The sequence below is a fragment of the Microtus pennsylvanicus genome, chromosome 5 (genome assembly GCF_037038515.1).
Source record: "Microtus pennsylvanicus isolate mMicPen1 chromosome 5, mMicPen1.hap1, whole genome shotgun sequence".
NCBI classification, from domain to species: Eukaryota; Metazoa; Chordata; class Mammalia; order Rodentia; family Cricetidae; genus Microtus; species Microtus pennsylvanicus.
Genome location: NC_134583.1, coordinates 75,393,148 through 75,417,252, shown reverse-complemented (window position 1 = coordinate 75,417,252; position 24,105 = coordinate 75,393,148). Strand labels below are relative to the sequence as shown.

The following is a 24,105-nucleotide window of genomic DNA, read 5'->3' as shown; positions in this document are numbered from 1 at the left end:
TGCAAAAGCCCAAGCAACCGGCCCTTTTCCGATGGGTTTTTCATGAGAGATTAATTTATTTCTCTATTTCCACAACCTTGTTTTTGTCTGCATAATTAGCTGAATTTGTTCATGGCTGAACTGGGTATTGTAGGGGGGAGAGGAGAGGAGAGGAGAGGAGAGGAGAGGAGAGGAGAGGAGAGGAGAGGAGAGGAGAGGAGAGGAGAGAGAAATTGATTCCCGGGAGCTGAAGAGATGGCTCAATCAGCGAAGTGCGTTCTGTTCTGTTCAGCTCCCCCAGCACCCATGTTACAGAGCCAGGTGCAACAAGCAAGCACCTGCCACCCCAGCACTGGCAGAGGAGTGGGGACTGCTGGGTCCCAGGGACTCCCTGGCAGACCGACCTAACTGAAACTCCCAGTTCACTGGGAGATCACGTCCCAGAAAATCAAGATAGAGAGAGTTAGAGGAAGACACTTGTCGGCAACCTCTGACCTCCACCTGCATGCGTATACATGGATGTGCATGTACATACGTACCCCTTCAAGAGCACACATGCATATACATGCATACATCACAGGGAGGGGGGAAGAGAAAGGGTGAGGAGATTTCGATTTCTTTGGCCCCTCGGTACGGAAAAAGCTTAAGGCGCTCTCGTTTCCAGAAGTGTCTCATTTTGAGCCCACGGTGGGGGGGGGGGACGGGGAGGGGTGCTGGCCTGAGCTCCCAGCTCAGGACCGTGAAACCTGCCTGTACATACAGTTACCAAGCCTGACAGTTTCTCCTTGCAGCGCTGTAAAAGCGTGAGAAATCATACCTTCCATGGTACTTTATTTCCCTTCCTCCATGAGGTTTCCAGATTTCTTCAGGGACACCTAAATCCATGAATCAGCACAGCTGGGCAGCAAGCGGAAACACCACGATAATACAAACATTTTTCTTGTAAAAATCTGTTAGGAAGATTCCGGCCTGGTGGAGATTTGTTTTATGAAAGATGTTTCCCTCCGGATTATGTGACTGGAAACCTGATTCAAAGCATGCCTGCATCCCTTTTGCTTTTGTCTGGACTAGCGGTTGTAACATTGAGTGTTCAGCTCAAGCCCTGTATGAGGCTTAAGTCATAAACCAGCAATTTCGGTTGGGAGGACCAGACACGAGATCAACCCTCCTCTTCCCCCAACCGTGTGTTACTGCAGAAGCAGAAGGCTTTGCTTTTTTGTTTTTAATGTTTGATTTTGGAGACCACCCTCCACGAACTGGTTTATTTCCCCTAAAAAATGCCTTTGGGATCCTCCCAGTAATTTACAGAAGAGTGAAAATGTTTTCGGAGGAAGCTCGATTAAAATGTAACCTGCCTCAGAGGCCATCTTGTTTGGATGTGTATATCTCTACCGCTGAGTGTCCCTCTCCTGTACCCTGACAGCTTCCATATTCTTCTCAGCCATTCCACGCTTGCCAGTCCTAACCCTCACATGTCACAGTCTTAAAAATACTGCTTCTTCTTTCTCTCTCTGCCTCAAAAACCTTTGAGTTTTGTCTCGATTCACCTCCCCTTTGCCTCTCAGGCTTCCCCTGCTTCAGACTAGATGTTTAAATGATTGGCCACAAGCATCCACTCCCCAGAAAGAACTAGGCATTTTCTCAGGGAGATCGCAGATTTCTCTACAAAATGTATTCTCCACCGCTCTCCTAAGATTGTGGCACAGATGTACCTGGGCCAAAAAGTACAAGAAACAGTGACAAGCGGGACTCCAGTGTGTCTTCAGCAAACTTCATATCCTTGTGGAGTCTGCAATAACACACCTTTTTGGCTGGCTTTAGTTCTAGAATGTTCTTTGGAGTTGGTTAGGTGTTCGTTTTGCTTACAAATGACCTTGACTTCTTTTGAACCCACAATCAATGATTCAGCGAGAATGTTAAACTCCTTTTTAGGATTTCCCACATGAAAGAGGAAACCGGATCACCCCAGTTGTGGCTTCACAAGGAGATCACTGGGGCTGGGAGTCAGTTTCTGGATGATGGTACACAGCCACAAAGCCCACGGGAGGAAGACTCTCTCCTCCAAATATTGTTGTTGTCTTGTCTGTTTTTATTTTTATTGTCTGGGAGACATGAGCGATGTGCTGGAAGCCCCGGGAAAGTATTAAGGCAAACTAAACTCTCGCTTTCTTTCGGCAGCATAAAAGAGAGACCCTTAAAATGACCAAGTACGTGGAGCTGGTGATTGTTGCAGACAACCGAGAGGTAAGGGCCTGTGAAACTTCTCAGCACAATTGATTTCAAAAAGAAGCATGAGGAGGCGCTTAGCCAGTTAGGACTCACTTTCCCTCCATGGTCAGTGTGTTCTTAAAAAACATGGAAACGAGCATCAAAATTGCACTTTTCCAATCTGGGGAAGTGCAAACTATTTAATATCTATCTAGTGTAATAAAATAATTGCAAAGTATACCACCCCCCAAAAAATGCAGTGTTTCTCTGTAGCTAAGCTCTCTAAGTAAGGGGAAATATCTAGGGGGAGTTATAGGTGGCTTTCAATTACACTCTGACATTTTGGGGAAAGTTAGATGTATCTTAACCTGAATGAATGAATGAATGAATGAATGAATGAATGAATGAATGAATGCTGTACAGACATGGTAGAGAAATCCTTCCTTCTTGTGATATGCTTTGTACCGTTGATTTTTTTCTTCCATTTCATTTTGAATCAATTTTCCTCAGATTATCTTCCCTATGGTTTCTTACCATCCCATTAACGTAGTATGAATTGGTGGCGTTTTTCTTCTAAACTCATTCGCCATACATCAATGAAACCAGCTTGACAATTTCTCAGAAATCTCATCCCATTCTGGAAGGTCAGCTTAGAGGAGAGAATGGGGAATTTGTTAACTTTTTTTCCATTCTCCGTCTTGGACATGTTGTTATGAGCTTTTCTTGCTTCTCATATTTAATGTTTAAAAACAAATCTAAAGGAAATTTCTCAGGAAGTTAAAATCCAGCTGATGATGTGAAAAGTGGCCTTGGACAGCCTTCCCGTTGTCCATTTTCTCCTTGCCAAAACATGCCCCCGCCTCCATCATTTATGAGGCTGGAGGAGCTGCAGAAGTTAGCGCTTGAGTCTTTGGCTTGAGCACATGCACACGCATTGTAGGAATTACAGGGACTCCCCAGCTGGGAAACTGTCTGGCGTGATGTGAGCTCCTACACTGTAAATGTGGAGACCCCCATCCCCGCCAGAGTACAGGGTGTCACCAAAGCCCAGGACTTTACATCTCAGGATCTGGGAAGAGGAATCCTGATTGGTGTGTGTATATACATATATGTATATGTATGTATGTATGTATGTATGTATACTCGTCTTATGATTTATTTTTATTTTATGTGCATTGGTGTTTTGCCTGCATGTCTGTGTGAGGGTGCCAGATCCCCTGGAACTGGAGCTACAGACAATTGTGAGCTCCCATATGGGTGCTGGGAATTGAACCCTGGTCCTCTGAAGAGCAGCCAGTGCTCTTTACTGCTGAGCCAACTCTACGACCCCCTGACTGATATTCTTATCGTTATTAATGCTGGCATTTCAATTTGTTAAGTTTCAGAGGCAAGGAAAAGATCTGGAGAAAGTCAAGCAGCGGTTAATAGAAATCGCTAATCACGTTGACAAGGTAAGTCCCTTAACAAGTAATTAAAGTCCTCAAATTGTGTCAATGTTTGGAAATGAGGTTGGGAGAATTAAGTGATCTTCCTCTAATTGAGCAAAGACCAGAATCTATCTGTGCATCCTGTGCTGATGTCTGAGTGTCTGGTCTTCCAAGCAGGTGCTTTCCAGGACCTGGGCAACTTTTAGGAGACTCCAGCCCTAGCTGGTCTGGGACTATGGATGCCTTGGGGAGTCAATTTCCTCTAGGAGCTAGTCTTGTCAGGAAAAGTTCTAGCCTACGAGAATTCTGAACAATACATCCGATAGAATCCCACAAGAGTGGGTGCACTGAGCCTCTGAGGATTTGGTAGCTGGGCCTCTTCTGGGTTCTTCAGTGTGAAGGTCACGATGCACCAATGTAGACAAGAGGGTGGACCCTGCAGGCTCCTCCATCAGAACCCAGAAGCCGATGTCCAGCTCAGTCACCATTTTATTCTTCATCGATGTGACCGATAGCTGCAAGAAAAACAGTAGAGGAGGGAACGCTTATTTTGCCCTGTGGCTTTGGGGGTTTCAGGCTGAGGTCTGCTGACTCCAAGGCTCTGGGCCATCATGGCAGAGAGGGCATGGTGGAACAGGGTTGCTCAGCTCATGGTGGTCAGGGAGCAGAGAGAGAGAGTCAAGGAGAGGCCCCCAAGTGTGTCTTTTCAAGACATACCCTTGTAATCCTTCACCTAGGTCCCACCTCCCAGTAACAGCGCCCTAGTATTACTCCAGCCAGGCAGGAATCATTTGATTAGGTCAGAGTCTTCAGGATCCAATCCCATCTCAATGATCAATGGGAATCATTTTAGAGACCGCTTCCTCTTGGAACAACTGCTGTCGGAAATCCCTCATTGAGAACAAGGGGGACTCCACCACTACTTTCACAAGATGATTTCTGAGGACAGAGTCCCTGGGAATCTGGTTTCTTCTATCATCTGCTGGCCAGGAAATGGGGGTTCTGCCTGACTACCGCACCTTTCTTCCAGTGGCACTCCTGCAGGACAGAATCTGGACTGCTAGGGGTTGATGGCTCTCATCCAGAACAGGGCTTCTCTCAGTGGGTTACACATCAGTACTGGGGGTGGGGGCTCCCAAAGATTCTTCTGACTTGTTGTTTGCTGGTAGAGATGAGTGTTTTCCAGTGTCCTCTAAAGAGTTTCACATTCTGTGTGGCTGGCAGCTCCAGGGCCCCAAGCCAGGGATTTACCTGGTACAGGGCTGCATTGTAGATGCCTCCAGTGGGGAGAAGGCTGAAGTGGAGACACAGCTGAGCATCTCAGTAGTCACACATCTCCTGCCTACAAGAGCCTAGTGGAGAGGCGGGCCTGGATGAAGCCGAGCCTCTCACAGCCAGGCTTCTCCGACATAGCCACCTTCTGCACATAGCCGTTTGGAAGGGTTCCACGCTGCCTCTTTCATTTCCAGCAGTCCTGTTCTGTTCAGTTTGAATTTTCAACCTTTCCAGAAAGAGGAAGGCAAAAGTCTTTGCATAAATTCTTCTTCCTCCTCCAACTCCTTGCAGTCCACAGGGTCCTGAGTTCTGTGCATCTGTCAGATGTAATCCCTCTGTTTGCCATCACAGCCAACCCATAGCAGGTAGACATATAAAATCCCTTCATCTTGCACCCAAGTGACAGCCCTGCCATGATGCTGTGTGCAGAGGTCTCTGGAGTTACAGATGAGAGCTACTCACTTCCACAGGGGATAGGGACAAGGGTCATTACAGTCGAGGCAGTGATCTTGCGAGGTAGAAAGTGGGTGAGGGGGTACACTCAGTAGGGAAAGGCTTGGTCTGTTCCTGACCCTTATAATACAGTGAGTGGCTCCTTGTGGTTACAGAGCATGAGAACATGCATGTGTTTGTGCATGCACACATGCATGGTCATGCCCATGTGTACATGCATGATTGTGTTCGTGAGTGAACACGGCACACACAGCTAGGGTGGGAGCTGATGAATTGAGATTTAGATGGCTCAAGGTCCCGGTTCTTTCTCCAGACCTCTCTTTATCAGACCCTTGAGGCTGGCTGACCTCACGTGGCTTTAAAATGTTTCAGCAGTAACTCCTCACACCTCACTGTGTATCCGAAAGTCAAGAGATGAAAGAGAATCCTGGTTAGGGGGCCAGTCCTTTGGGAAAGGAGGGTGAAGTGTGGATCCTGGGGAATATGTCAAGCAGAGCACAGGAATTAAAGCTGAGTTCTCACCGTCCGTGTGTGAAGCAAAGTCCCATCCCTGGCACCGCATAAACTCGGGGTGGTGAAGCTGGCCTGTGATTCTAGTCCTTGGGAGGAAGAAGCAGGAGATCAGGATTCCAAGGTCACCCTCATCTACACAGCAAGTCGGAGCCCAGCACCAGGTACCTGAGATCTGTCCAAAAAAGAAATGCAGGATCACAGTCGGGCTGGGGCGTTAGAATTTGGTTTGTTCATGGGACTACTCTTTCAAATACTGCTTCCTAAACCTCAGCCTTCCTAATCTGGTCTGAGATGGAGCTTGGCACAGATCTGTGCAGAGTTCTCCTTAAACCAGGAGACAAAAAGTGAAAGGTTTGGATAGTTCAGAGGTCAAGCCATCACTCTAACCCTCTGAAAGCCCTCCCGCTCCCGTAAGGAGTGAGAGAGTTCATCCGGGGCCTCAGAAGTAAAAGGAAATGATGGCTTACATTAACATCTGACTAGAAATGGCTGAAACCCCATTTTAAGTACATCTGGTCCTCTGCCTTTATCTCTCTTTACATATTAGTCTAGATTCTATCTTGCTTCGGTTCACAAAACTGAAAATGAGCAATTGGGGGTTTGTTAATGGCCTGTGCTGGTCATCAACAGTATGCGTCTAGAAGCCCTGGTGGGCTCAGTCAAGCGTGCCAGACTGGACAGAGGAAGAGCAGAGCCAATTCACTAAGAACACAGATATGTTTAGCCCTGGTATTCCTGCCCACCTCTCAACAGCTCCCGGAGATCCTGGAGAGGACACTCAAGCTCCTTGGGCAACTCTGTAGCCGCCACAGCAGTTGGCCAGTGGCTCCAGGCAACATCAGACTTCCCAGTTTCAGTTTTGTAACTATGCTTGTGGGGGAGTCTCAGCCCAAAACTCTTTGACTGTCCCAGAGGCTACTTCCTCATTTGCTGACATCTTGGCTTGGTTGGGCATTCTAAGTTAATAACTATTTAGCTGTGCTGGCCTGAGAAAGAGAAAACCCCAGAAGGAGAAGTGACTCAGAGACAAAGGTGAGGTCCTAAAAAGGGGTCAGAAAATCCCAGATGACAGGAACAGAATGTGTGTGTCTGATGGCCATGCTTCTAGAAAAAACTATGAAGCATTGTTCCTGGGTCCTGGTTACTCTGCAGCAGGAGTAGCAAAGAGAGTATCCGGGGACTGAAGCCACCAGCCATCAGTCCAACCCAATTTTCTTAAGTAGCCATCCTCTGAGGGACTCTGCATTTCTTCAATCTTCTTCATTCCTGTGACCACCCTCTTCTCCTCCTCCTAAGCCAGTTGCCTGAAGAAGGCAAGCTCTCTTGATACCATAGGGAATTCTACCTCCCTCATTTCTTATCCACTCCTTCCAGAAAGCTTTGGCCTGTCCAGCAAAGCATTCCCTGGACTTCCTGTTGATGCTATTACTCAGTGGGATACCAGATCAGTTAACTGGATTCATGGTAGCATGTGCAGTGCCTACAGCCTGCGGTGACTCTGAACAGCTGTGGCAGGGCGAGGCTATCCTAATCTTTGTTTTCTCCGCTTGTGCCATGTTCTTGCCCACAGCAATTACTGGTAGCAAACATTTGTAGCTGTTGTAAACAGGAGAATCATTCATCAGTGCCTCTGTCTATGTCTACATACGTTCTGGGATGTCTGAGCCAGGCAGGCAGCTGCCAAGCTCTCTTTGTCCTACATAGGCCCATGAGCTTTTCTCCAAGTCTGCAGTCAAGGTATTTACATGTGGGTGGCAGTTTAAATGGTCCAGATCCTGACATCAGAGTCAGTCTGTCTGGGTGCCACTCAAACCCCACAGTCATGATCTTGAATAATTTACCTGGCCCCTTCAAGCCCCAGTGTCTTGACTCTAAAATGGGAACAGTGGCAATTCCCAACATAGGATCCCTTTGTGGAGTAAGCCTGGGCTTAGGAAGCACCTTGGCATCAAGCCAGGGCTGTACCTATGCTCATTACACTTCACTGACAAGAACCAAGATGGGCCTGTGGACAAACCAAGGAAGAACATTCTGAGGAGGTAGGGGAGGGACAGTGAATAATGGCTTGTGGTAGGCATAGCACCCATGGCATCTAACTGGCAGTACCAACTTCAGAGAAGAGATGACATTCCACTAAGTCTGAAATCTGGGCTAGGGTGTGGTTCGGGAGGGTCTCACAGAGAAATGCAACCTCCCCATTGGTGTGAAAACCTCCCTGCTTGGTATGCTGCTGACTTAGCGCTGAGAGCGATGGTAGGTTAGGCTGGGCAGACCTTGTTCCTGCTTCCACCCAGCACTTCTGGGAGGCATAGTGTCCATCTTTCAGAGGGTAACCCTGAAGCCCACGCAAGACATCTGGCCCTAAGGAAATCGCTTAGAAACTGGCATAGACATCAACACTGAATATGTGTTTTCTGATTACTGTGACCTTTGTATGTGACACAGTTTGGAATGTCATCTTAAGGGGTGCCCCTGGTATGAGCAGACATCATTCAGAATAATCACGGAACTGTCTTTCCTGGGCTGGAAGTTTGCAAACAGACACAAGTCACATGCGACTTGATTAAAAACATACCATTAGACAACATTTTCCTTATGTAATTGTCTCATTAATGTACTGATTCCGTATGGTCTTTGTTATCTATGTAACCCCAATACCGCTGCAATCCGTGTAACTTACTGTGACATAATTTGTGCCCCAGCTGAGTTCTGTGGTGTCTGCTGTTTACCCGGTGCTCACCATGTGACTCTGGGGACCAGTGAGGGAAAGGATGAGCTGCCTCACGTGGGGTTGAGAATCCGGGGTCAGAGGCTCAACATCGGGGTGCTCCTTGCCCTTTGGCTCACCACGTTGAAAGGATGCTTAGCTCTCAACTGCAGAGCTGCGGGATTCCTGTTCCTTGCTGGTCAGATGTTTCTAGACACTTTGAGGATCTGCTTCCCCCTAGAGTTGGCTCCAAAGCCTTTCTCCTTGTGTATTTGGGGCCTCGGAAGGTGGGGACTTTCTTGTTGTGTGTGGACTTGTGTGTCACTGGCATCAAAAGATTAATAGGCACCAAGGGGACTAGTGACCACAGAGTCACCTCCCTGTCAGTGTGCTGTCACATGGGTGATTTTTACAAAGCTCCTCCCAGCCTCATCATCTTGACTATAAACGGGAACAATAACAGTTGTTAGCTCTACAGTTGCTTTGTGTCCTGAACTATGGGCCTAGAAGAACCTTGGCATCAACCCTTGGGTAGACTGATGTAGCCACTCACACAGCCCTTCTAGAGGAGACAAGCCATCCTTTGGCAAATAGAATAGTTGCCTCCCCCTGCTCTCCTATGGACTGGGGCCTCTGGTACAGTCATTGCTTATACATAGGGATGGAGGAGAAGACTCACTATGAGTCCCCTCGAAGCTACCTCATGCTCCCATGAGAAGAACTCTACATGGCAGATCTTCCCTTCTCACCAGCGCTGAGATAACTCCTTGGTATGGTGAGAAAGATGTGCTCATAAAGTTACTGAAGAAGGTTTTGTTTATGCTTCTGTGTTTCCGAAAGGCACCAAACTTCCTAACATGGTAGGTGACAGACTGCGAGGGTGTCAGCCAAAGTTGAGTCTTGGCTGAAAAATTCGGATTCATCCTCAGTATCTCATAGGCCGAACACTGTACTTAAAATGAGAACAGTTCTTATCCTTGGCAGAAGTGACTGAATGATCCTCATCCCATCCTTGCTTCTTCCTTGCAGTAGATATTAACTGCCAGCATATTCAATGCTAACACACACCCACATTTAAGTCAGAGCAAGTCCCTTGAAAGGCACCCATCCTCCCATACACATCTGGGCAGATGGGAGGAATGACTGATGACTTCAGCATCGAAGTGGTCAGCATTAGGGAGTCCCATTAACGTTTCACTGTGCATCGGGCACTAAGACTATTGCTGCCATGGTAACAGAGGTGCTCAGAGAGGGGTCTTCCTGGCTTACAGAAATGAACTTCAGTGAAATTGGCTCCAGTCTCCTTTCTGAGTTTCTGATGATGTGGTCCTCCAAGGATGCCCGTTTTCCTAGTTTTACAGACCCCTGAACATCCGGATCGTGCTGGTAGGGGTGGAAGTGTGGAACGACATCGACAAATGCTCTATAAGCCAGGACCCATTCACCAGTCTCCACGAATTTCTGGACTGGAGGAAGATAAAGCTTCTACCTCGCAAATCCCACGACAACGCCCAGCTTATCAGGTGAGAGGTGCTGTCTTCCTCTACTAAAGGTGCAGTACCGACTGCATGTACTTTCTGTGGGTGCCCAGAGCCACATCTGTCTACACAGCACACTGGCTCCTCCAAGGGCTTCCTAGTCTGCATCAGGGGTCAAGCCTATATCCCCACCTATGGGTATCACAGACCCATTTGGGAAGTCTCCTGTCCTTCTGTGGGACTCTCATTTCTGGTTCGGTTTGGTTTTCCATAACTGAACAATGTCCTCTGTGCTGATTTTTCTGGCCTTAGACTTTATTATTATTATTATTATTTTGAGGCAGGATTTCTTTATGTAGCTTTGGAGCCTGTCCTGGAACTTGCTCTGTAGACCAGGCTGGCCTCAAACTCTGCCTCTCAAGTACTGGGATTAAAGGCATGTGCCACCACTGCCCAGCAAAGACTGGTCTTAGTCTTAATAAGATTGCCTCAAAGAGTAATGTATCATTAATGGAGAAAAATCTGTGTTTTTACATGATCTGAGAGCAAGGCATATGTGTGAAGATTGTCAGGCACGTGGAGAAACACGAGGGCCTTCCTCCTCTGGGGGAGAAGTTCTCTCTGGCCTTCCATGTTAGGGAATATCATCCAGGCCTTGTGTTCTTCCTCCAATCAGTATCCACATGGCCCCTGCTAGGACCCAGCTAGGTGATTTGGACACAACAGTGGCCAATAATAAATGTCTCTCTCTGCTGAGAGAGAGCAGAAGAATAGAAAGCTCTAGAGTAACAGCTAATAGGAGATGTGAAATGAAGCAGGGTGGGGCGACTGTCCAGCTGCGCATGGTGAGTGGCCCCAGACACCTTCGCATTTAAAAGGAGAGACTGTCCCTATATTAGCCTGAATCCGTAGGAGGCAGATACCTTGAGAAATGGCACACTATTTTTCTTTTGTTCTTGTGTAACTTAAGTGGAATCTTCACACACAGTGGTTTCTGTTCTTTGGTCAGTCGGATCTAGCTTGCTGATCAGTTGTGAGGAAGGGATGAGATGGTTCTGCCCTGTGTTCACTTTAGGAAATGCCTCCATCCACTCCCAACCAGTGTCCCCCCATTGTTCATCCGGCCATTTCAGCGGCACCCCTGTGGATGTGTTTGGTTGCTTCCCATTTTATGCGCTGACCAATCCTGCTCTGTGAAAAGTCCATCTCATATACTTTGAGTTGGAAAGTTTTCTTTTCGTTTTGTTTTGTTTTTCTCTAAAGGAATCTGTCCAAGCTAAACATCTGGAAATAAATTAACATCTTCTTTGACCTGCTTGTTTTCTTGGTTGTATGGTTGTAACAGTTCATATGGTCTGCATATACGAACAGCTGTAAATACAATGGCTGTGAGTTTGGGTGTGTAGTTGGCCCTTTACATTTGAGGGTTCCACACCTGTGGATCCAGGCAACCTTAAACCAGACATGTTCCGAGAAAAGGTTCTACTTTCATGAAGCATGTACAGACCTTTATCCCGGTCCTCCCTGAATAATTCAGCATAATGACTAACAGAGCATTTACATTGCATTAAGGATAAATAATCAAGAGATTAAATTGTATGGCTGCATAGGTTCTTTAGCAAACACAATGCCATTTTATGCAGGAAATTGAGTATCTATGAGTTATAGTACTCTCGGAGGATTATAATCTAATCCCCATAGATAACAAGGAATGGCTCTAGTACAATAGATAGAGAGATGATGGATAAAAGAAGAAAATAAAGAAAAAGAAAAGAGTAAACTAAAGAAGAAAAAACAGAAACAGAGAAGGAACAATGGTACTTATATACTTGCTACCTCTATCCAATTAGTCACTGTGAAAATATCTAACTTTAATTTTTATTTTATTTTATCTCACATATGAGTGCTTGCCTGCATGTAAGTCTATGCACCGTATGTGCCTGTTGCCCACAGAGGCCAAAAGAGGAAGCTGGATCCCCTAGGACTGGAGTGACTGACAGTTGTGAGCTGTTATCTGGGTTCTGGGAATGCAATCCAGGCCCTTTGGAAGAGCAGCCAGCTCTTAACCATTGAGTCATCTCTCCAGCCTCATATCTGACTTTTCAAACTCTAACTGCATTGTCTGTGTTGGTATACAGCCAACAGAGCACAGCTAAGACACTTGATTATGGGAGTCCAACAAATACAGTGTTAAGGTTTTAATGCATGAACCCGGGATTAATACACTTGCCTGAAGCAGTCTTTTGGTTTGATTAGATTCATGATCAGGTTGAGATTCTCGATAGGAGAACACCTACGTTGAAGCCACGAAGTTCCCTTCCAGAAACTTCCTCTCTGGTGCCAAGGCTTTGTGGGTGATTACTTGCTATCCACTGGCTCTAGAGGAGCGATCACTTTCCTGCCGATTTCAGTCTCAAAAGCCTTATTGGCAGAACACTTTGAAGGATTCCGTGTCTAACGATGATGAGTTACACAGGGAAGCAAACTCCAGCTCCACCAGAAAATCTCCCAAGCTGTCTCCTGTTTCCTTTAGCACACAGTGATCCCCGGTGACTTCTCGGCCTTTCTATCAGCATGCATTGTTTCAAAGGAACAGCTCCCTACAGCCCATTGGGAAGCAGGCAGGCCGCAACTTACAAACACCAAGTCATGCCTGACCGCTGTCTGAGCCTGGACAGCGGAACTCAAGAATTATGGGACCATCTTGCAACTGGGAAAGTAAAGTGTAATGCAAAAAGATAAAAGTCCCAAGTCAGGAAATACCCTTCCTGGGGCTGCTTGAGTCAATGAACATTCAATGGCAGGCTTGCCTAGCAGCGTTTGAAACGTTGGGAAACGCATCCCTAATGCATGGGATTAAAGACCGTCCTTCCTTGTGTTTTTCAGTGGGGTTTATTTCCAAGGAACCACCATCGGCATGGCACCCATCATGAGCATGTGCACCGCAGAACAATCTGGGGGAGTCGTCATGGTAAGCCAACGAGGCCCCGGAAATGCCTTCCCTGTTTAATCCCCCCAGGAAATCCCTACTCTTGTCGGACCTCTTGAAATTAGTTCTTGTCCAGTGACGCTGTCTGAATTTACCTCTGCTCTTACTCCACCCATATTTATGATTTATTTTCCCACGCGTGGGGACACAGATGGTATGCAGGGAAGGCAGGCGAAGGACAGTAGCTCCTTCTGTGAGAAACATCTCAAGTGGGACTATTGGTCCAAGTATCTCAATCCGGGAATGTTTCCTGGCATCGGGATGAGTCGGGGCATGGGGGTTGCCCTTCATGCTCAGTTTTTTTGGGGTAGACTGTGGTCTCACCAAATGTTGCCGCTCTAGTGATTTTTTGATGGTTCTGCCTCCGTGCCCAGCAGTCAGAAGTTTGAGGTTTTTCACTACGTACCATTGCAAATGCTTTCCATACCTTCTGGCCAGAGTACAATTTGTCTTTATCATAACTTATTCTTGGAAGGCAGAGGCCTAGGTTTATTGCTTTACGGGGATAACTTTGTCATGTATGGGGCTATATATGTTTGTAAAAGGAAATACAGCGAGAAGCATGTTTGAGATTTCTTATGAGTTTGATGGAAGGAACTTAGACCGTCTGCCCAATGGGAGGCTCCCTCCCACGCTAGCCCCCCTGAGAGTTCTAGAAGGGATTCTCATACCAGATGGTCCCTTGAGAATCTAGTGCTCACCATGGTACTGTCTCTCAGAAAGGTAGTTTCCTCAGAGCCTTGTCCTTCCATCTCTATTAAACAAATACACTGTTGCCCTCCCAAGAAGCTGTGACTGTCTCCCCACCCTTCATATAGAGCTGTCTGTGAGCCTTCAATTGTAGCAAAGGGTGGAAACGGTTACATTCTGCTGAGTGTTATTTTCTCTGCATACTGCCTAATCTAATCTTCCTAGTGACGGTACATAAACATTTTTCCTCCCGCCTGGGAGCAGTGGTAGGTCATTTATGCAAGCGTGCACCGCGTGGGTAGCCTATGTGGAGGGCCTGCACCCACTCGCTGGATTGCTGGCTTGAACCATCCCCTCTCAGGTTTCCTTTGAACATGGAAGCCCTGCCGGTGATCTCCACCATGGAAGTCACTGGAAAGTTTGGGTTTTGCTGGTGCCAGGTTAATTTCGAGTCAGATCGCAACTATGTTTTCCTAGAACAGACTGTAAAGTTTTAAGAGGGAGTAATTTTCAGTTTCATGGTTCCATGGTTAGTTGCTACTGACTTTGCCACTTAAAACTGGCACAAATACATTTAGGAGCCAAAATGGAATTCTTCATAAGCAAAGTGAGTCCTGCCCTGCATGGGCCTCAAACATCCCATGTACCACATGACAGAGTAAAGGACCTGCCAGTTCATATTCCTTGCACTATTTCTATGGAAGCAAGTACTAAGATTCCGTCTTTACAATCATGCAGAAAAACCATTCATCTTAAATAGGTAAAAGAAAGATGAGAATAGATGCAGCTTGGGTGTCATGCCGTGAGAATCAAGTCATGACCAAAGTTAGATCAAGGGGACTGAAGAAATAACTCGGCAATAAAGAGTTCACCGTGCAGCCCTTCCAGAGGACCTCGCCTTGGTCTCCAGGACTCGAGTCAGGCAGCTCCTGGCCGCCTGTAACTCCAGCTCCAAAGGACCCAGTACCCTTTCCTAGGCTCCATGGCTACTACACTCACATGGACAAACCCCCACACAGACACCATCACGTACACACATAATTAAAAATAAATAATTTTTAAAAATTGGCTCCACCAATTGGATGGCAGATAATATTCTCATTACACACACCCTTTTTATCCCACAGAGAAATATCAGATAGGGTGTGGATACCACCGTGCAGTTGCTTTAACTTCTGTAGGCAACAGAATCCACATCCTGCCCAGACCTAAAACATCTACGCTAGTTTTCCATTATCCCGCATCCTGAAGTTGGATTCATGCATATTGGCTGTGACCATCCCCATACCCAATGACCCCCAAATGTACAGAAAGTAAGTAGTTTACAGAAAGAGAGGAACCCTTAGAGACCTAAAAATAGGACTTCCAAGACCCTTTCTCCATTTTTTTCAAGACACAGTCAACTGTTGCATTTAGTAATCTAAAGTCACGTCTTTGTATCTAACTAGCATAGACAACAACGACAAAAAGCCCTCTTGATTTGGACATGCCATCAGACACGCAAAAAGATGTGTTCTTCCTCATTGGAAGCCGGTCTAAAGGGATTACCAGTGATTCTTAAGATAGAGTCATATAATCACTTAAGCATGATGTAAAATAGCTTAAACAATTCGAAACAAAGCCGTGACGTTCCACAGAACAGAAAAGCCAGCCACTGAGTATGCTTGAGGAACGAGTTCCTGGAATTTTGTGCCAATACGTGTGCTAACTAAGTCCTGCCCTCCACATGTTCCAGCAGCACCGTGTTCTTCACCAGGGCATGCTATTAAGGATTATTGCCTGATACGTGTCTATGACGCTTCCTACAACAGGAAACTGTGAGATAGAAATGAAGCCATCTATCGGGGATTTCATCTGGTCTAAGAACAGCTGGCTTCCTAGACACGTCTTTGTGTCTCAGAAAACAGACCAGTGAGAAAGCCCTGTTCCTGGTGGTGCCGCCAGTGAATACACCAGCACCCACAGAGACACACCTTTACCCAGAGTCCCCATGAAGACTAGAAATAAGAGTTTTTTCTAAAACACATCATCATACTCTCTTCTGGATATGTTTCGGAAAACCTGTTATCGCTTTTCTGGGTAATGCAAACCAAACTTCAAGCAAGGTACTCATTTATCCAGGGATCCGAATACCTTTTTCAAGACGCCATCCGCTGGCAGAATTTTGTAAATCACATCTACGAACTAATCAGTCTTAGATTCAGTTAAGTAACTATATTTTTAGCTGTTTCTAAGTGTCTACTCTAGCCAAGCTGTCCAAGGGTTCCAGTAAGCTGGAAGCGGCCAGCAATGGTAGCCAAAGGTTAATGTGAACCTCGGCGGCTCCATCAGAGAAGGGGAACTTCTCTATGTCCAAGGTCAACTTAAAGGGTCAGCAAGAGTGAGGCATAACTGAATTATAATCTTAGTTCAGTCAGCTTTCCAGTGAATTATGTTACATGAGCAACTATTATTGTGTGCTGTCAAAAACTTGCCCAGAATCTTCCCCTACCAGGCAGAAAGGAACAAAGAGGGTTGAGTCTAGCTGCTCAGGGGTAATTTGAAAGCATCTTCCATTCAGCATCCTCTTGATGAGGTAGCCTTTTCTTTCTATCATTAGGAATAACTTTTTGCCCCTCTCAATGGTGTTTATCAGAGGGGAGATCAGCAAAGAATCCTCACATATCCATGAGACAGCCTTCACCAGGAGAACCCCCAAATGGGCTTAATGAAATAGGCCAACTTACTTCCCATGTTCAGAGTTAATAGCAAGGCTCTGTACTGAGCCTTATGGGAAATTCAGTTAAACCAAGTGTTAATGATGGGAAAATGCCAAGGAACGAGAAGATGGGAGAGACAAGGCCAAGCAGATGTGAACTGTAAATCTGTGCTCTTGTGTTTCCTTCGAGGACCATTCAGACAGCCCCCTTGGCGCTGCCGTGACCTTGGCACATGAGCTGGGCCACAATTTCGGAATGAACCATGACACCCTGGAGAGGGGCTGTAGCTGCAGAATGGCGGCAGACAAAGGAGGCTGCATCATGAACCCTTCCACCGGGTAAGTGCCAGGCTCCAGTGGCCCAGGACTGCCTGGTGCACAGCTTGAATTGTGTGCTGAGAAACATCTTAGAAAAAGAGGAAACGCGCCCTCTCCCCCGCCCAGTTTTCTGACTAAAGAATCTATACAAGTTTCTTGAAAGAAATTCCTGTGCAGGGAGCAAGAGTAGACTGTGTGTTCTGGTGAGTCATGGGCAGCCAGCTTCAATGCCACATAGCACAAGGGCTGGCCTCTTCCCTGGGATGTGGTGGGGATGGATGCTATTATTTAGAAATCACAAATTATCCTACAATCTCAGCACATGTTTCTGATTTGAGCATTCGGTTTCAGCCGACATCAACTGGAGGAGCCAGGCTTCTGAGGGCCTTGAGAATTTACCCTACAGATTGAAATGGGTCATGTATCCTAGATGATCACATCCTGAAGCATGCTGGGTAGAAGGTGTTTTTTGCCTCTGATTGGATGGGGGTGAGGGTTGATTAGAGTATCCATGTTGACAGATCACTTCGCCAGACCTCAGGGGGTTGAACGAAATGACTTTCCTGCTTCCAAAGATTGGGTGATTCCATTTCATTCAATGATTTTCTGCAACCTGAGACTCAGTTCCTCCAGGAAACATAGAAGCTAGTCCTACTATTGAAGCCCTTGAGTGAGGGTGACTCAGATGCTACCTGGTATCTTCTGACAACTGTCCCAAGCTGCGCTGATCTAGGCAAGCTTAGAAAAGGAGGGCACACTCTGGGCATGGTGCCCTGTCCTTGTCCTAAAACCCAAGACCATGTAGACACTTCTCCCATGAAGCTTCCCCAGCCAAGTCTCCTGTCTAAGTTTGTTGAATTGTGACAGAAAGGGCCAAAGTGTTGACCCAATGACCCAACAGCTGGGTTCTGGGAAGTGTTGCTGCCAAGGAGAAATCATGCCTTGTGAGAGACTAGCTGCCTGTTAGCTTAAGGCCCAGAAGAGGGAAGGATTGTTGAAGAATGTAGTCTCACCTTTGCAGGAAGAGGAAAGGACTGAAGAGTGTGGTCTTGCCTTTGCAAACAGCCCCCAGAGGGGCTCCTACCAATGGCTTTTAGGCCACCAATCAAAGGCTGGGCTAAACCACACAGCCCGTACCAAAGCGTTGCAGCCTCATGTGAGCCACTGCCCAGGTGCCTGCCCTTCGCCGCAAGTTACTGCTGCTTCAGGTTACCCTCATGGGCTCTCCAAACCTGCAGGACCAACCTCTCATTCCTGGTTCTGCTTTGAACATAATTAAATAGGGTCACATAGGCCTTGTTTAGTGATAACAGGACCTGACTGAAGGCGAAGAGAGTTTAAAGCCACACTACCGGGGAGCTCTTGGCCTGGCCCACCCTTAGCCCACAGGCTACATGCAACCTAAAATAGAGATGAACTTGACTGGACACAAAATTGTATACCCACTTAAAACAAAATGAGGTATCTCTTTTGCAATTTTAATTTTACGACTCAGTTGTGCAGTTCTCAAGCGTGAACTTTCTAAATGACATCATGTCACCATGTCACAATGTCACAAGGCTGAATGTGCCAGCTAGAGACTGCCAAGTGGTAGTCTCTGAAAGGAAGCTTGGCCCCACTGAAACATAACATTCTCTGTATATAAACCCTGAAAGAGGGGAAGAACCAGCTGGGCATTTAGGGCCAGGAGCCATTGCTGAGGGTGTGAGGTTGGTCTGAGGCCTGTATGCAACTCTGTCTCACTATCCCGGGGGCCTGGATAGGGCCAACCTCCCTGGGGAGTGTGTGGAGTGGCTCAAGGTTGAGCTGGTGGGAGCTGGCCTGCAGCAGGGTGGTCTTTGTGTCTTCTCATTCTTGAGGAACTCATTCAGAGGACAGAGCAAATGATCTCCATGCCTCATTCCCCTGATTATCCCGTGGACACTAATACATCTACCCACACACCTCCAGGAAGGGTCCCCGCTGACCAACTGCGTTGCCGGCTGACATAGCTCGTGCTTTCTCATTTTTGATCAAAGAAAATGGAAGAGGACAGTCTAAGTCGAGTCTAGATTGAAGAAACCATGTCATCCCAGTTCTGACCCAATGGCCCAATCAAGGGTTCTTGTGCACACAGGCAGAGAAGCAAACCCCTGGGCCTTTGTGAGCCTTGTTGGCAAAATGCATAGGTCTATCTGTATGTCTCCCCTGCCTCCCAGCCAGCCCGCCACCCACTCATCCTCTTGAATAGGAAGCACTGTGTCGGGAGTGCTCAGCTGAGGAAGACCCTACAGCCCGAAAGATCACAGGCATTTGCAGGCATGCTTTCTAGCACTCTTGGGGTTTTGTGTGAGGTCTTTCTCGCTGGCAGGTGTCCATGGCTGTGCCGAGTAGTGCAAGCCAAATTACCCTAGAGATATCCGAACACCTCAGGTAGGAATGATATTGTTAAGAGCTCAGCAAAACATTTTGAGGGCTTCCCACACACACCAGGGGCTTGCTAATGGCCTTTATCTGATTTATTCCTTATTAGCAATGTCAGAGTTTTCTCTTTTGCTGAGCTTGTGTTTTTGTGTAAATCTTTTTCTATTTGGTTCTCCGTTATGATCCCACATCCCTGTCCAGAGAGTGGTGTTTTTAATTTTCTCAGATGGAAAGCAACTTCCTAAGCAAGTGGGTGAATTAATCACAAAAGCCCAGAGTGAGGGGAAAGCCAAGGAGCCCAGACAATCCCCTATCATCCATCACCTATGGTGGAATTTCCCAGGCTGCTCCAGCATTATCTCATAGTGGTGGTTCCCTTGCCTCATGGGGTCCCTGGGAGAGGAGGGGAAGTGGGTTAAATGAGATCATTTGCCTCTGTAAACTATAAATCACCCCCAAAGACAAAGGAGTATGGGTGTCATTTCGTTCACAGGGACAGCAAGCACAGAAGTTGGACCTTTTTCAGAATTCCCACTGAGCTGTAGGAAGGACTTCTGGGTTTAAACCTATTCAAACACTACCCTTTCTCTAATTTCTTCCACTCTGCTGACTGACCCATGGATGACTAGTATCAGAAATGCTGGTTAGTTGAAGTCTGAACCTGAAGGACACTCAGAAAGAGATAGATTAATGGGCAGATTTGATAATAAGAGCTCAGAATCAAAAAGACATAAATACCAGAAATGGACTAAAGTGTGTGTCCTGTAGAGTCGCTGGTTTTCCCTGCACACAGTATGCCTGTACCCTAACTCTAAAATCATGGCCCAACCCTCAACCCTGACATGTGGGACTGGGAGTCTTGCAAACACAAGCATAGAACAGGGTCCTGTACAAACCAGGGCGCCTGATTTCCTTGCGCGCGGCAGCTCTATCTGGGGGGAGTTTCCCTGTGGCTTGTCTCATTAATTATTGGGAGCCCGTGAGTGCCTTGTGTTTTATGTCTTTGGAGACTGAGCATATAAGACCTGCCTTGGAAATTACTCTTTGTATGTGAAGTCTGGGGGTGGGGGTTGTGTAGGAGTTAAATTCAGCAGCATCCATCCATTAAGACGCTCCTTGCAGCTCTTGGTCTTCCTGGGTTGAGTGTGCTGCATTCATAGGAATAAGGATATTGGAGTGGCAAGAACACATTGGGAGTTAACATGATAGTAAATATAACTTGCTACAGTGGAATGTTAAGATTTATGTTCAAAAATAGAGCCACTGATTCCTTTAATTTTTACAAAAAAAAATCATTGAGAGCTAGGCACTTAGGCAGTCTGGGAGGAATGCATTGGAATCGGCCACACATTACGCTCTTTGATGGATGTTGGGTATACACCCATAGCAGGTCAGACTCATATCTGTGTGGTTCCCATTATGATCCCCCATCCCTGTCTAGAAAGTGGTGTTTTTAATTTTCTCAGATAGAAAGCAACTTCCTAAGCAAGTGGGTGAATTAATCACCAAAGCCCAGAGTGGGGGGAGGGGGATGCTGAGGGGATTTGTATTATAGTGGTAGAGAGAGATGAAAGAACCAGGCAACAAAACCCCTGCAGGTTGGAGCCTTGCAGCTGGTCAAGTGCTGGAAGCAACTGACCCGTTGATGCGCAACTCAAGTGAGACATCGACATCGGCCCCTCTGAGGCTCAGGGAACACTGACAAAAAAAAAAGGAGAAGCAGAAAGAATTGAAAGAGCAGGGAAGCTGGGGCAATGGTAAACAATACTGCCTTCTGAGCATGGAATGCTCTTAAATGGGGACCTGAGTTCGGGTCCCCAGCACCCACATACAGAGTTGAGCACAGCGTTGGGTACCTGTGATCCCAGTGCCAGTGAAACTCCTGGGACTTTCTAACTTGCTAGTCGAATCAATTAGCAAGCTTGGGTTCAGTGAAAGAAGTGAAGTAAGTTGGAGAATGTTTGAGGAAAACACCCAGTGTTGACCTCTGGCCTCCCCACATACATTGATACACACTCATCCATGCATACACACTCACATTTGCACATGCACGTGCATGCGCACGGATGGCAGGATCCTTGATTTCAGAGAACTGGCATTCTTCATAGTGGAGAGACCGGCAAGGGATCTGGAGGTGGCAAGTTGAAAGGGGCAGAGTTCTGATTGGAAGATTCTGTAGGTATGGGAGGGTCTCATCAATGAGCATCTTCTTTACTCTGTCTGAGCTAACCTGGGTACCATAGCATCCATCTGTAGGCACTTGTATGTTCATCTAAGAAGGTGGTTCTCAACCTTCATAATGCTGCAGCCCTTTAATACAGCTCCTCGTGTTGTGGTGACCCCCAACCATAAAATTATTTCTTTGCTGCTTCATAACTGTAATTTTGTTACTGTTATGAACTGTAATGTGAATATCTGATTTCTCCACTTTCTTTATGTAGGCACTTAGTGCTATGAACTTTCCTCTTAGCACTGCTTTTATAGTGTCCCATAGATTTGGGTATGTTGTGCCTTCATTTCCATTGAGTTCTAGGAAGTCTTTAATTTCCTTACTTCTTCCTTGACCCAGGGGTGGTTCAATAGTTCACTGTTCAATTTCCATGAGTTTGTAGGCTTTCTGAGAGTAGTGGTGTTGTTGTTGTTGTTAAATTCTCACTTTAAACCATGTTGATCCGATAAGACACAGGGGGTTATTCCAATTCATTTGTATCTGTTGAGGTTTGCTTTGTTACCGAGTCAGTCTTGGAGAAGGTTCCATGAGGTGCTGAGAAGAAGGTATATTCTTTTGTGTTTGGGTGAAATGATCTGTAGATTTCTGCTAAGTCCATTTGATTCATGACATCTGTTAGTTCTTTTATTTCTCTGTTAAGTTTCTGTCTGGCTGACCTGTCCCGTGGTAAGAGTGGAGCGTTGAAGTCTCCCACTATTAGTGTGTGGTGTTTGATGTGTGATTTAAACTTTAGTAATGTTTCTTTTAAATATGTGGGTGCTCTTGTATTTAGGGCATAGATGTTCAGGATTGAGACTTCATCTTGATGAATTGTTCCTGTTATGAGTATAAAGTGTTCTTCTCCATCTCTTCTGATTGATTTTAGTTTGAAGTCTATTTTGTTAAACATTAACTTGTTTCTTAGGTCCATTTGATTGGAAAATCTTTTCCCAACCCTTTACTCTGAGGTAATGTTTGTCCTTGAGGTTTAGGTGTGTCTCTTGTATACAGCAGAAGGATGGATCCTCCTTTTGCATTCATTCTCTTAGACTGTGTCTTTTTATAGGTGAATTGAGTCCATTGATATTAAGAGATATTAATGACCATGACTGTAAATTCCTGTTATTTTTCAGTGGTGGTGTTTGTGTGTTTCCCTCCTTTGGGGTTTGCTGGTGTGAGGTTATCTGTTGCCTGTGTTTTTGTGGGTACAGTTAGCTTCCTTGGGTTGGAGTTTTTCTTCTAGTACTTTCTGTAGGGCTGGATTTATGGATAGGTATTGTTTAAATCTGGTTTTGTCGTGGAATATCTTGTTTTCTCCACTGATGGTGATTGAAAGCTTTGCTGGGTATAGTAGCCTGGGTTTGTGTTCATGGTCTCTTAGTGTCTGCGGCACATCTGTCCAGTACCTTCTGGCTTTCGTGGTTTCCATTGAGAATTTGGGTGTAATTTTGACAGGTCTGCCTTTATATGTTACTTGACCTTTTTCCTTTGCATCTCTTAATATTCTTTCCTTATTCTGTATGTTTTGCATTTTGATTATTATATGGCGAGGAGATTTTTTTATTGGTCCAATCTATGTAAATATTTGATATGCAGGATATCTGATAGGCTACCTCTGTGGGGTTTCAGACCCCTGGGCTGAGAACCACTGCTCTAAGAGATAAAGAGAAATCTTTAAACTCAACCATGGTACCACACTTCAATCTTCATGAGAATGGCCGATAATTTCATTCCCTATGGGCAGGGAGCCAAAACTGGAAGGGGGTAAGCTGAAAATGCATCTGGGAGCAAAGGCCAGGCTGAGCCTTCAAGGGATTGAGCAGAAGTCAAGCTGTCCTCTCCCTGAGCATCTCCAGCTCGTCTCGTGCTAAAATGGAATTTCTTTTTGAAAGGATTTGTCTGAAAATGCATGTCAAGGGGGTGGAATGAATAGTGGTTTCCTGTGGAAGCTCCCAGCAGCTGATAAGATGTACCAGAGCCCAAGAGTCATTCACACAGAATACACACACCATCCAAATCTACCCCCTTCTGAACTCTGAGCAGCTGTGTAAGATCTTGGAACACTCTGGACGTGGAGGGATTTACAAAGACGGAGTTGAAGGCACTTATTTCTCTGAATCATCTCATTTGAGGAGGGCAGGTTTGGGGGAGCGGGTTTTTGTTTTTTATTTTTTTCCTCCGTTTAATCAAATCCTCATCGTTTTTCTCAAAGTGGTGGGATAAAGGATGAAAATCCAGGGAAAAAAAGAAAGAAAGAGCCTAATGGCAAAGGGGGGCTCCAGGAAGATGAAATATTACTGGTCAAAATCAATTTAATTATCCAGCCAGCATCCTAGAGTAGGCTACGTCCTGACTGTAGTTTAGGGGATGATGGCCTGGCAGGAATATAAACAGGGCAAGAAGACCTCATTAGCATACAGCACTCTAGCTCTTGCTTAGTGCCTGGGTAAGGAGCTGCCGCTTACTGGAAAAGAAAGGGGTTTATGTGCAGTTAATTCGGACTTCAAATACTGTTTGATGGTCCCAGGGCATGGCAGAATTGTCCTCTTCTCTTGGGCTGGACACTTTGAAAGCATTGCTCCTTGAGTATCCAGTCCAGGGCAAGTGACACCGGAAGTGGAGGGCACTTATGCTGCCCTGGGTCAGTGAAGAAGACACAAGTGTGCTGCTGGGCGGTGGTGGCGCACGCCTTTAATCCCAGCACTCGGGAGGCAGAGGCAGGCAGATCTCTGTGAGTTCGAGACCAGCCTGGTCTACA

General features: G+C 46.2%; 1 protein-coding gene across 1 annotated transcript in view; it reads left to right on the top strand.

Annotated features, from left to right (window-relative positions):
* Adam12 (ADAM metallopeptidase domain 12) overlaps positions 1-24,105 on the top strand; it is a 306,281-nt gene that overhangs the window by 222,107 nt on the left and 60,069 nt on the right. The window contains exons 7-11 of the mRNA XM_075972576.1: positions 2,158-2,223; positions 3,567-3,638; positions 9,916-10,085; positions 12,927-13,011; positions 16,608-16,756. Of these exons, the coding sequence (XP_075828691.1) occupies positions 2,158-2,223; positions 3,567-3,638; positions 9,916-10,085; positions 12,927-13,011; positions 16,608-16,756 (542 nt within the window). The remainder of the gene's footprint in view (positions 1-2,157; positions 2,224-3,566; positions 3,639-9,915; positions 10,086-12,926; positions 13,012-16,607; positions 16,757-24,105) is intronic.